At 45.1% G+C, this 14,301-nt stretch overlaps 1 protein-coding gene and 1 long non-coding RNA gene across 2 annotated transcripts; one reads left to right on the top strand and one right to left on the bottom strand.

Moving 5' to 3' along the window:
* The first annotated feature begins 4,927 nt into the window (after window positions 1-4,927).
* Window positions 4,928-9,110, top strand: LOC118298927. Its single transcript, XR_004789721.2, has 2 exons — window positions 4,928-5,066; window positions 8,905-9,110. It is a non-coding gene; the product is annotated as an uncharacterized LOC118298927 (long non-coding RNA).
* Window positions 8,555-14,281, bottom strand: dhrs13b.2 (dehydrogenase/reductase (SDR family) member 13b.2). Its single transcript, XM_035622127.2, has 8 exons — window positions 13,882-14,281; window positions 12,544-12,720; window positions 12,186-12,461; window positions 11,748-12,077; window positions 9,778-10,125; window positions 9,556-9,648; window positions 9,340-9,359; window positions 8,555-9,192 (listed from the first exon to the last, which is right to left on the bottom strand). The coding sequence occupies exons 1-8, from the start codon at window positions 13,925-13,927 to the stop codon at window positions 9,178-9,180; spliced, it is 1,305 nt and encodes a 434-aa protein (XP_035478020.2). The 5' UTR covers window positions 13,928-14,281; the 3' UTR covers window positions 8,555-9,177.
* Between the last annotated feature and the right edge of the window lie 20 nt (window positions 14,282-14,301).

The raw sequence follows: 14,301 nt of genomic DNA, 5'->3' as shown, positions 1-14,301 counted from the left end.
TCTGATTTATGGCTCCACTTAAAATGGGGAAGAGCAGAGAACACGAACACATACGAACGTGAACGAGGTCAAGGTTTCAGGCCTGTTGTGCAATAAAGTCGATTATTTTGTGGGGCCCCTTTGTTGTCTTCCGTTGTGCCTGAATAGCTGGAGATGCAGCCCAGCCACAGTTGCAAAGTAATCCACCAGGAGAGTGAACTCGCACGCGCGTGGCCCTTTTTGCAAGACAAAACCTGCATCTCTTTCTCAATGAGCCAAGGCGTCAGTTTTACATGCAATGCTGATGTGTGACTGGTCGCCACAAGAGCTCAGAACAACAGGGATGTGTGACACAGAAGACCACAGCGCACAAACGTGTCGGTAGCATATTTTAGTGCCATTTTAACGCTGTGCGTTGAATCGCACAACTGTTGCCAATGAGCTGGTACAGTGCTGTGATTCTCTTGCCCTGTCTTAAAGCGGCGCTGGTTTGGATGTGGGAATGTCCAGTAAAAAAGTAATCATGGGTTTTAAGGCTTATCAGACACAAAAACACTGCACAGTGGGTTTGGAAATACTCACAAAGCCTTTACAACTCTATCAGCGGGGACATTTTTTTTTTATCGTAGGGAAAACTGTAGAAATATGGCCTTCACATTACAAAGTAATCATCTGGCAAGGAATGTGCGCTCACATCCTTACCAGGTGGTGTCACCTTACAGTTCAGTTAAAGTTGTTTTTTCTTAGGTTACCATTTCTCTTTGTTTCTATGAGCCGCTCTCGGATCCCAACCAAGAAGATTTACTCGCCTAAACTGAACCAAACTCCAGCATGTCGTTCTCACATAGCCCTGTGTACGAGTGAGTCAACCAGGAGTTCATCAGCGACCTCCGATGAGCTTGTGAAACTCCTCGCTCTGTTGAATGCTGAAAAAGAATCCCCCACAACATTAGCTTCTCTCCCTCGACTTATGTGGCGTTGCTGTCTACCCATAGAGAAAAGCATTCTCTTGCTTTGAACACTAGGGGGCAACCTTATAGGATCTGTAAGCAAAATGTAGGTGTGTGGAAACATGGCGTGGCAGTAGTGCAGATCATTGTAAATGATAAGGCTATTGCCAAATCATCTATTAGCATCATTTGAAAACTCTTTCCATAAAAAAAAACTAAAATACACAATTAGCATAAATAAAATCTTCACTTCAGTCTGGATAAAAGCAAAAAATACTTTAGGTTGAACGTGACAGTCAACGTAAGTCATGCACGACATTTGAGGGTTTGAAAAAAAAATTATTAAACAGAATCAAACAGGAACACGTGTATCAGCTGAAGGGCACAAGGAGGTACAGATGAGTTTAACAGGAGAGAACAGAGCAGACAAACAAGTTTGGCAGCAGAAAACACAGATCGACTGTGTCATGACAATGAGTTGTGTCATTTCTAATCAGCCAAAACAACAAGACTTGCGAAACTCACTAACTCACTCACACACACACACACACACACACACACACACACACACACACACACACACACATGAACACACACACACATGAACACACACACACACACACACACACACACACATACACACACACACACACACACACACACACACACACATGAACACACACACACACACACACACACACACACACACAGAGACAGTCAGTGTCTGTCTGTTCCATCTTCCAGCAGCACAAATGAGGTCATTCAGGATGAGTTTTATCAGGGCCCTGGAGAGCCAATAAATCAGGAACATGTTGTCTTTGCACCGTGTGTGTGTGTGTGTGTGTGTGTGTGTGTGTGTGTGTGTGTGTGTGTGTGTGTGTGTGCGTGTGTGTGTGTGTGTGTGTGCGTGTACACAGACACAGACGTGCAGAGAGAGAGAACGTCACGACTGTAATTCCCTGAAAGTCTCTTCTTGCTGTTTAACAGTCTGGGAATCTGGCCTGCTGACCTTTCCCGTGTTGCACTGTTGGGGAACAGCTCTGACCATACACACACACATACATACACACACACGCACACGCACAAGCACGCACACACACACAAATCTGGCCTCCCCATTACAAATTAAAACTGAGCCTAATCCTGCTCTCAGCAGGGCTTACGGTGTGGTTGGAACATGCAGAATCACCGCAAAGTATTTTTTGTCTCCTCTGAACCTCTGACCCCTTGAGTTACTTAGATCATCTCTCCGTATGGATCCATCCGAAATACCTCCTAATCATAAGATAAGTGACGGATTCCACTTGAGCAGAAGTTGGACGTCTACTTTTAAATTACAGTGTACAACGGGCAGAGAGAGGCTATTTGAAAAAGAGAGGACCATCTCTTTTCTGGACATTAGTGTCTCTGCTGACAAGGCTGCTTTGATCGTCTTTAGCAAAGAAATGTTGGATTCAGGGAAGTTTCCAGACAAGGGTTTGAAAAAAAATCTTTATGTCAGCATTCAATAATACAAACACACACATATAGAAGTAAAGAGGAGGGAGGTCTTTTTGACCGGAGACATGGTCGATGTTTTTGCTTGACAGACCTGATTATTAAGCTGGGAGGGCTCATAGCGATGGAAACCTTCACAGGAATAAAAAAGAAACAAATAAGGGGAAAAAACTAGCTGCTTCTTTCAAAATTTCCTCCACCGTGTTTACCTGCTATGTGCTGCCGCTAACGTCTTGTGCCGGTGACATCATTTGGAGCCAGAGCTTGTGCAGTGGTGACCGGTTCACCCTCACGACCAATCACAAAGTCAGCCTCCGCTGGCGATCGCGTCGTCCCGCCCCGCTTTCATAGCATCGAAGAACTAACAATTATTTCAGCGCAAACCATGACCTTTTCCTGAGCCTCACCAAGTTTTTAAACGTCTCAATATAACCAAACTATATACTGTTCCATAACTGTGTGTTTATTATTGTAGCCATGACAACCAAGGCCTGGTACACCTGCCACCATTGGGCCACTGGTTCAGTAGACGCTGTAGTCCCTTTGGGTCATATCCAAGGATCAAATGACCAGCATGACCTTTAAAACCTCATGTGCAATGCTCTTAAAGACCAGTTTTGTAATTAAAGAAACTTGACAACTCAAATAGAAACACACGACTGAACTGTAGATGTCAGAATCAGGCATGATTTTAGGACAAAAGGTGAAGCCGTTGCTCAGATCACCTGATATTAACAAGATTTAAATCAGCGAAGCGAGTTGGGACTGTCACCCGTTGTGGGTTAAAGCAGAACTTCTCAGGGACACGAATGAGGGCGGTGAGTCTGAACCAGAGCTGCAAAGACCAAAAGACAGCGCTGAAAGACGATGAAATAAAAAATAAAAAAACTGAGTCTGTGGATTCATCGCTACAGGAGACGTGGCCGACTAAAAAATACTGATGCACTTTTCTGGAGATGGCATCTCATCAGAGTAATAGTTACGCATACTTCTTCAGTTTTTCAGATGCACATTTGCCGTTTCACTCTGCCATCAGACAACTTCAATGGACTTTCCACTGACTGGGTTTTCACACAGTTCAAATTCTCGTGCACTGAACGTGTGAAAACAGTTGTGAAAAAAAACTTGCTCGGCGGGAAAGAGCCCCGTCAAGTCTGAAAAAACAACCCTGGTGATGTCATCAGGATTATCTTGGCTTGGGCTTGGAGATTACAGTTTTAACAGACCGTAAATGTTACTCACTGGTGGCGTGTAAGTTTGACAGTCGTCTGCATTTATTAGACGTTTTTTAAAGCAAATGACCCATGGGATCGGCGGAAAGTGGGGAGAAATGTAATTTGCCATTATTATTATATACCACACAGACTCTCTTTAACGGGAGGGGGGGAGATATAATGAGGAACACAGACACACACACACACACACACACACACACACACGGGGGCATGCAAACGGGATTCATTTCCACTTGACACTTGACATCAGAGAGAGACATACAGAGTGAGCGCTCACAGATCAGCTTTCAAATGTTCATATTCAACATGAGGAGCAGCCTGTCACTGTGTTGACACCAGCAAACAGCACTTCACAAAGGAGAGAGTGGCAGCCAGGGATCCTCTTCATCATCTGACCCACTGCTCCCGCCCACAGGGGACCCTCGGAGACACACTGAAACCAAGTCCTACCCCCGAGTGTGTGTGTGTGTGTGTGTGTGTGTGTGTGTGTAGAGGCCACCATTATGGAGGTAAGGCACACAGTGATGACATTTAAACCTCCGCTGAGGGATAGTCAGGCAGTGTAAACAGACACACACACACACACGTCACACACACACTCCTTCCAACACTTATAGTTGTTCCCCCTTAGTTTCCATGTGAACACAAACAGAGGGAGAAATAAAAGTTAAAAATACTCATCTCCTACTCAATCACTCAATAAGTCCTCGATTCTCAGCTCAACCACACCACACGCAGCGCATTGCTCTGTGCGTCTGACAGCACTGCACAAACACATGTGCAATCTCTTTTTTTGGGGGGGGGGCAGTTTCCCAGAAACACAATCAAGAAATGTCCCTGTGAACTGATTAGGTTATTTTGTTTGAGCATTTTCACAAACGCTCGCTGCATAGCTGAGCGATGGCACAACCTCCTTTTACGATCTGACTTAAATGTTGGTTTGCTGTGCCATATAAATCACCTTTCACTCTCTCTCTCTCTCGCTCTCTCTCTCTCTCTCTCTCTCTCTCTCTCTCTCACTCGCTTATGTAACTGTGATCTTTCAACATGAAAGCCCAGAGTGTCCGAAGCTGCTGGCTGATTGGAGGCCGGCGGCGGCGAGGCCATGAGCTCATGGCCTCCGAGCCGCTGCACGAGCGGAGCAGGCCCAGGTCTGTCAGCGAGAGCAGTGATGGAAATTAGCTGCTTTGCTTTTCCAAACACCCTTTGTGTTGGAAATCAGCTGGGTGTTATTCCCGATCTGTCACAACAGCTCGGGAGAGGGGAGCCAGACGGCCGGCCCGTCATCAGGGCTGTTTATTATCCAAGGATCATAGGGGCGATGTGCCCTTAACTCTGAGCAGAAGGCGAGAGGGAGGAGGGAGAGGAATGAACGGCGAGGAAGAAATGAACAAGGAGAAGAGAGGTGAGGGGTGAAAGAGGAAAAGAGGGCAGAACAGAAAGATTGAAGCTGAAATATGCGCGCACACACACACACACACACACACACACACACCCTCACAACCGCTAAGACAGCAAATTTTCCACTTGCTCTACATGAAGTTTTCATCATGTGTGCAGCAGTAAAGTGTGTGGTCTGCGGTTTGGTCACCGGCTACACACACACACCATACACACACACACACACACACACACACCCTAGCCCCTTATCCTCACAACTAAAGGCCTAAACCCAGCCTCAATCTCCCTACATGGTCCAAATGTCCTCGCAACGATAGTTTTGAACCAAAATTGACCCTCCCAAATAAATAAATACACACACAACACACACACAAATATTTATGGGATGTTCCCTGCTCTCGACATGACATTTCCGCCCGAGTTTCAGTCGCCAGTGCATCTGAGGGACCACAGTGTGATCAAAGTGTCGGTCTGCCGACCTCACACTGTACCTCACACTGTGACGCGGCCACCTGCACCGCGTCAACACGCCGCCCGGCGTGGACCAACGTGTGGTCAGGGGGGCCCCCGGCTGGCAAAGTGTCCACCACCTGCTGAAATACGAAACCCATCAGGTCATTTGTCTGGGGGTCAAAGTGCAGGAGGTGGATGAGCTTAAAGGGCCCATATTATGCCCCCTTTTACACAAGTTACATTGGTTTTCAGGTGTGTGCACTACATGTCTTTGCCATTCCATGTCAAAACACCTCCAGGATCAAGCCACACAGCACCCTCCTCTTTCTGTATAAACTGCCCTGTGAGACTACGGTCGATTCCAGCGCTTTCCTGCTCACTCCTCGCCCCCCCTCCCTTCGTGTTCCGCCTCGCTCCACCTCGCTCCGCCTCGCTCCTCCCCGGGTCTGCTGCCATGACAACAGTCGCACGTAACAAGGCACATACACGACGTAGAGACCCAGGAGGCCCAGCGAACACGTTCTCCATAATTGCACACAGAGCACAAGGGGCTGGGCGATAGAACGTTAAGGATATCGGCTACCGGGTTGCGAGTCTAGCTCGGCCATGGCCGCGGTCGTCGTTCGCTTGCGGGGAGAAAATGATGGCGTAGATGCGATCTGTTTTTCCGCACTTCAAGGGGGGAGGTGCTGCTCAGGTTGGGGGCGTGGGCGCCCCAGGAGCAGGAGTCAACTTACGTCACTTGACGCCCGGGCTGTGAATGGCTCGTTTACAGACCGTCTGCACGATTAACCCAAACCACGAATCAACGACTCATTGTTTTCTTTTCATTCTCCGGGGGCTGGCAGACCCCCCAGATGACCAAATATACGTGGAGGCAGGCTGAAAAGGTGCCTGGAGCATAATATGGCCCATTTAACGTCTGAAGATCTGTGACTGGATGAAGTAACTGTATTTACACTGAGTTGATGCTCTATTTCTATTTTTCGATATATTTTTTTTTCCTCTCATAAAGTGAAGAGCTCCCTGCGGGGTTTCACACTTCACACTGTAACTGTAAACCTCTGCCACGGCTGCTTTTGGAAGGCTGACACCGATATAAAGATGGCGTTTCCACTGGAGCTGTCCAACATTTTATCTTTTCATAAGTGGATAGTTTTCATGCCAAATACTGTATTTACTATTCCCATATTATTTTGCCTGTGAAATACGCACGCCAGGAAAGAGTCATATAGTCTGTGCGTTGTTGGGCAGCATCAAGTGTCTTATTTGAGTACGTTTGCTCAGTTTTGGGGGTTTGGGCCAGGTCATGTATCATATCTGGATATTAACCTCCTGTGGCTCCATGCTGAAAGCCTGCAGCCCTCCACACAGCACTGTGCCCAGGAATGAGGCGTCATTTCTCTAAACATTAGTATGTGTTGCACAATGCATCATGGACAGTGAGAGTCTGGGCGTTTAACTATCAGATCAAAATGTATGGCCTTAATCCTGAAAGTTTTTTGTTTTTTTCAATCAGCCTTTTTGGCCTCTACGTTGCATTTGACATTATCTATAATCAAAGCACAGGTTTAGTGATTCTCGGTCATTTGACCTCCAATATCTCACGATGCTGATTGTATCCGTTCAGGCAACCAGCGGTGTTGATGTCGGAACTGATATACGACGCGTGTCTGTGTCTTTAGGAGCATGTTGCCTGTGAATTTTTGTGGCTGCTTTTTGTTCTTCTTCAAAGAACGTCAAATGTTACGGCCGTTGCTTAAATGAATTTTCTGTTTTTCACCTCCCACTCTCTAACTCATTCTCTTTCTTGCCCTGTACGCCTCTGTGACAGGTTTAGTGCTGCCCCACTCCGTTTGTCTTCTTTTGTGATCAAATCTGGGCCCCACACACACACACACACACACACACACACACACACACACACACACGTTACCCCTGAGGGCACAAGGTTGCTGGTAGCACGCACACGAACACACATCTGGAATCAGTCTAAGCAGAAAAGCCTCTGTTTATCCCTGTAAATGGACTCAGACCAAACTGACAAGGTCTGCTCGCTGTGGACAGTTTTGAGTTCCTCTTCATCGGGCCACTTCAAAGCTGACGGCTGACATGTACGAGAAGTGAAGGTCGGCGTGTTTCGCAAGTGTTTCTAATGAGAGGGCCACAAAGAGTATGCGGCGCGACAGCCAATGATTTTCAGAGGCCGGCCGGGAGTTTTACAAGAAGCTTTGGTTTTGCTGGTGTGCTCGCAGAGTCGGGTGTGGACAGAGGAGACGGCAACAGAAAGAGAATTCCTTTTCACAAAACCCTTTCTCCATTACTCTTCTATTTAGGGCCTGAATTTATCAAGGCTCCAAAAAATCACACTCAAGGTGGCTCTAAAGCACATTTGCCAATTTACAGTATGAGTAAAATAGTTCTTTGCTTAAGGTGAATAAGAAATGCTTATCGAGTGACTCACTGTGCCACTAGTGAAGTATGGGAGTTGTCACAGAGGAACAGCCAGACCCAAGAGTTTGACCTCCATCATCAATTTTCTCAAGGATGTTATTCTGTAAAAGCACATGATTTCATTTCTTCTGTTGTTTTTGTGCAATTTCAAATTCCATATATTTATAAAATGTAAATGGAGTGAAACAATAAAAAAAGTCTGAAGAGAAAGATAAACCGGAGAAGGGAGTGATTGGCAGCTACAGTATACTGTAGCTATACTCTGTTGTTGTTAACCCTGAAGACAGCAGAAGAAAAAACATTTCGCTTCTCAATAAGTGTGTTTGGCAACTGCGCAGTGGGTTCATTATTCATACTGCATCAGAAATGTACCGCTCAGTCATTTCAGGACATGTCTCAGAAGGTGCGCGCTCTCCTGTTTCTGTGCTGCAGCTGGGACTCTGGCGTATTCTCATGTCAAAAGACATTTTATACCAACCTTTATTAAGTTGGTGATTGGGAGTAAAGTGAAGGTTGAGTCCAAATTTTCACTTAGCAAATTTCTACGTGTGGCCCGAGAGAGAGAGAGAGAGACACTTGGACAGGTTTCTGACTCTATCAACAGTTTATTCAGCCGAATTTTGCCAAAAGTAATCTACAAACCACTTATGTATATGTTTTTCAATTCAGTAATAATTTAAACAATTTAAATATTAATGTATCGTCACTTTTTACGATTCCCGTAGATGTACTATATGTCTTGGGTTAGGATTATGTCCATTACTGTTACGCTGCTCAGATAAATCAGTAAGACACTGTGTATCCCTCTGAAAAACATGTAGAATGTATTTACGTCCTCATGAAACATTTACAATCCTTGTATTCAATTTTTTTTTTAAATAGTAGAGCTGCTTACATACATGTTTGTAACCTAGCATTCTTCTTCTGCTCCATAGAACTGCTGCTTTCGACTGTCCATGCATCATCACCAGCGAAGTGGCCTGCTCCGCCCACCACCACGGATTTACTTCAACATCGTGTATTTTAGCATGAACGAAAATAGAAGCGCAAAGTTTCAAAGCAACTTTCAGTTTCACGGAAACTCAAACTCACCTTTTGATTTAAACAATAAAACGTCTAATACATTCCGAACAACTAATAATAATGAATGAGGAGCCAGACGGCCTTCACTGGTGCTTGTGATGTTGAGCTCAGGCCGCTGAGGGTTCTCAGTATGTTTTTTTCTGCATACACACGCACAAACAAACACACACACACACACACACACACACACACACACACACACACACACACACAGATAGATTAAACACTTTGCAGCGATGGCCATGGTAAAGTCAGAACACAACGAGTTTGTTTTCATGTTATCTTACCTGCACGTATTTTCTTGTCACTGTGGAGAAAACAGAGGACAATTACTCCCGCGGAACACCTCACATGTGTCAGTGATACAGGTACAGTAGCGCTCTTCAGCCCTACTGTACCTGTATATCGCAAGAGTGATGCCTCTAATAACCTAGGTTCCGATTGAATCGAGTGAGCCGATTCAAAAATAAATGTGAGGAGGGTTAGGGGATCTCCACACTCACCTGAGCACAGGTAATCCCGCTTCAAGTACAGAATGACCAGCAGCATGACCACAATGACACCGACCATGAGGCTGGAGAACCAGCTGCTTGGCTCTGAGCGGAGAAAACACACGACAGAAAGGCGTCAGGCGTCACTTGTGCTCCTCTGCTGCCGCTGTGCTGTAGCCCGCGGTACTGCAACGCCGCGCCACTGCGAAAAAAATTGAGCTCTCTCCCCCTCACCTTCCACGAGCAGGGTGAAGTTCTTCTTGATGGGCACGCGTAGAGACTGGTGGGAGACGATGCACGTGAACTGTGTCCCAGAGTCCTCCTGCGAGGCCCGGAGGTAGAAGAAAGCCGACACGGTGTAGGTCTTGTCCAGGTTGCGCTTGTGGCTCGACAGCAGGACGTTCTGGAGCACCTTCGGCAGGGGAGCGCCGACCCGCTTTCCCGCCGCCCTCGGGTCCTGCTGGTGCCAAACTATCTCCACGTCCAGGGGGTAATAGCTTTCGGCATCACAGACAACCTTCTGCTCAGCGCCCTCCTGCAGGTGGAGACGAGGTCCAACATTGACAGAGACACGGGGAGGCTCTGAGGGGAGAATCAAACAAAACATTTCAAGGTTATTTCCTCTATGGGTCTCTCGTAAGTTTGACTTTGGATTGTCAACTATCCCTACAAGAGGTCTTCTGTAGGGCTGAACGATTTGGGGAAAATATGGAATCGTGATCCATAAGCATCACACACACACACACTGACGGAGAGCGAGGTGTTGTGAAGAGGAGGAGGGGAGAGCAGTCTGTCTCTTTAACGAGGGAACAGTCGTGGTGTTTCGTCACCTCACGGTGCCACGTGGGACATTGTCGTCTCGAACAACTCTCGTGTGGTTCTGTGTTCGTCACTGCTGTCACCGGTTGCTCCCCTCGTTTCGCGTATCACGTGACCCGTGTAATCGCGCCCCTTGCGATTCGAAAATCACGTTTTTTATCATATCGCGAGATAATCGCAAAAATGCGATTAATCGTTCAGCCCTAGTTTTTTTTTTGGTGATATATTTATTATGTAAACCAAAACCAAACCTGCAAATTATGAGGATTACAAAGGTTATTTTACACAGTTTTCTGACAAGCTAAAGAGCGTTTGAGTGATTCAGTGATGATGAAAATAGGGTGAGTGGCTGCCCTTACATAATGTCTGTGTGCCAGAAGGTCACGGACAAAGAATAATGTATAGTGACTAAATGGAAAGCCGCTGTACAAATAAAGTTTACTCATTGCAGGAATTCGACATTTTGGAAAAAACTCTTTCTCTACTCACCTTTTGCGAAAGAGCAACAGTAGATGGGAAGATCATTAAAAGTGTTTGTGTGTCTGGTCAGAATGAGGTCAGCAGCCAGCAGCCACTTACAGTAGCTTTGCATAAGGTCTGGAAACAGCCAGGGAAATAAAAGCTTGCCAGGGACTATTTCTCAGCCAGGAGCAGCGACGACTTCCTGAACTTCTCTCGTCACCTTGAGGTGGGGATGCTTTTCAGAACACCACTGCTCTCAGTGCAGAAACACTCAGGCACATATTGTAGCTGCGTCCAGGTGTTTTCAGTCTCTATGCTAAGCTTAGCGAAGTTAACCATCCCCTGGCTGCAGCTTCATATTCAGACATGGCTATAGCATCAGTCCTGTCATCTACGTGGATTGAATGTTATTTCCCAAACTGTTGACTTCTTTTAGCATTAAACGCCTCTGTTCGATTTTTTGATTCCAGCGTTAATTTTGAGATTTACATTAGCAGGTTTGTCATCTTACTACTTTTTTCAAGGGGGGTTTTGTTAGAGTTTGCTCAGTATTGAGATCTGCACTTCGATTTTATTAAAGCTTTGAGTAATATAATACTCCTCAAATGTATTAAACATAAAAACTAATTCAGAGGTCATCTAACTAAAAAAAAAAAAAGACCTGTGAATGCAGGTTAGTTCAAGAATTGATTTCGATTATTCTCATTACTTCTGAGGGGCTTTAGTCTGAACTCCTCAGCCACTCTGGAGGAGAGTAAGTCGAAAGAGGACCAAGCCTGGGACAATAGGAAATAACTGCCTAATAAGTTAATGTCCCCTGAAACCCAATTTCCATCAAAAGGCCTTTTTCATATTAAGTATACAGTATCATGATTCCATTTTGCGTACTACAGTGTTATCCTAAGCCCTGATCCACAACTCACCTTCGATTTGCAGATTTATATCCAGACTGACGAACAGTGGATTCACTGACACCGAACAGATGTACCTCCCCTCGCTGCTCATCTTGGCGAAGGGGAGGGTGAAGGAAGCGTCCCCGCCCGCAAGGCTCTTCAGGTCAACCTTGGTCCCCTGGGTTTGGCCCGTGTGGCTCACGTGGCTGAAGAGTATGGTTCTCTCCCCGCGGTGTTGAAAGTGCCACTCCACGATGACTTTTGGTCCCCTGTGGTCCAGTGCAAACTGGCAATGAAGCTTCTGTTGGGAGCTCAGGCCTGCTTTCACTGACGGAGATTGTGTTTTAATGACCATGGCAACTGCAAACAGAAATGACAAGACAGAAAATGAGACAGAGACGTGATATATAGTGAAACTATGATACAGGACTGATTTCCTTTTGACTTATTAAAGACAGTGAGTGTCACCTGTTGTTGTGAGGATGTCTCTGTCCCCGACGGCCGGCCAAATGCGGTAGTCCTGCTGTCCCGGGGACGGTTGGTCAGATGGGTGTCTGAGGAAGCCAGTGACGGTGAACAGGCCCCTGCTGTGTTTGAGGGTGCAGCTGAACCAGCGGTTGTACTCCAGGGCCCCCTGGACAGGCCAGCGGACATGGATGCCCTCTGTACTGTACCTGCGCAGCTCACACTCCAATTGCTCCGCCTCCACCTCCTTCAGGTACCGCCGGAGATCCAACTTAGATCCTAGAACAGAACAGACAATGATAGAATGCAAGGGAACAGAGAAACTGTCAGCCGTGTTGGTGTAACAGGCTACGGCTCTTACCTGTGACCAGGAAAGTGATGGCATGTGGCTGAACTGGAGGATCTTCTTTTTGACCAAACTGCAGCAGAGCCTCTCTGTGTATGAGCTGAGTCTCGGTGTGACCCTCGTTATTAATAAACACCTTCTCATCAATGAACTGACAGGGCAGCCATTGCATCTGGCGAACACACAGAACTCCTACAAGACGCAAAATCAATCAGTGCAGTCAGCTAGCACTCTGTTTATCATATAGTATCATATAGTACATTAATATAGTACAGTGTAGTAAAGAAATTACAGTGTAGTACCCTACATATTATTACAGTACAATGTAGTATACTATAGTACAGTACAGAGTAGTAAGCTATAGTATAGTACGGTGTATAGTGCAGTACAGTATACTATGTACACTAGTATAGTATAGTGTAGTACGGTGTAACATAGTATAGTGTAGTACAGTATGGAAAGTACAGTGTAGTATGCTTTAGTATAGATTAGTACAGTATAGAAAGTAAAGTGTAGTTTATTATAGTACAGTATACTATAGTATAGTGTAGTACAGTATAGAAAGTAGTGTTGTATACTTTAGTATAGATTAGTACAGTATATAAAGTACAGTGTAGTTTACTATAGTACAGTATGCTATAGTATAGTGTAGTACAGTATAGAAAGTAGTGACATATACTTTAGTATGGATTTGTACAGTACAGAAAGTATAGTGTAGTTTACTATACTACACTTTACTATAGTATAGTGTAGTACAGTATGGAAAGTACATTGTAGTATACTTCAGTATAGATTAGTACAGTATAGAAAGTACAGTATAGTTTACCTTAGTACAGTATACTATAGTAAAGTGTAGTACAGTGTAACATAGTATAGTGTAGTACAGTATGGAAAGTACAGTGTAGTATGCTTTAGTATAGATTAGTACAGTATAGAAAGTACAGTGTAGTTTACTATAATACACTTTACTATAGTATAGTGTAGTACAGTATGGAAAGTACATTGTAGTATACTTCAGTATAGATGAGTACGGTATACAATAGTAAAGTGTAGTACAGTATAGAAAGTACAGTGTAGTTTACTATAGTGCAGTATACAGTACATTGGTACAATGCTGTATACTATAGTATAGTGTTGTACAGTATAGAAAGTAGTGTAGTATACTATAGTACAGTATACCACGGTACGACGTAGTATACTGTAGTACCGTATAGCAAGTACAGGTAAGTATCCTATACACAGTAAAGTAGTCAGTTCATTCATGTCTTCTGCCTTGACACGTTGTTGACACGATCGACAGCTACGAGCGCGGGGACCGCCGAGTATGTCACAAAGCTTCAGTCAGTAGCTCACCTGCACACAGGTACAAATATATCAGTATCTTTAAGATGGAAGTCATGACGACTGGGGTACTGGTCCCCTTCTTGATCCGACACCAGCCGGACTTGACCTGCTCACAGTTGAAGCGACACTTTCACTTTCGCTTTGCAGGAAAGGACAACTGCTTCGCCTGCAGCTGCCTATCACAAAGTCATGATGATACGTGACACGAGAACGGAACATGAGTGTGTCCCAGATGTCTCGCTCGATTTGACGTTGCTATGAGAAATATTTAAGTTCTGTGATAAAACAATGTTCGTTATGTCACATATAAAATCAGGAAGGCAAAGACGAAGCGCATATTTTCTTGTAACTTTAGTATATTTGTCGAAAATTCAACAAGGAGCGAATGATCCCACGTATATCACATGGATATAAAATAAAAATGGATAT

The sequence above is a fragment of the Scophthalmus maximus genome, chromosome 11, assembly GCF_022379125.1.
Source record: "Scophthalmus maximus strain ysfricsl-2021 chromosome 11, ASM2237912v1, whole genome shotgun sequence".
NCBI classification, from domain to species: domain Eukaryota; kingdom Metazoa; phylum Chordata; class Actinopteri; order Pleuronectiformes; family Scophthalmidae; genus Scophthalmus; species Scophthalmus maximus.
Note: the sequence above shows the minus strand (reverse complement) of the source record. Positions and strands in the feature narration are given on the sequence as shown.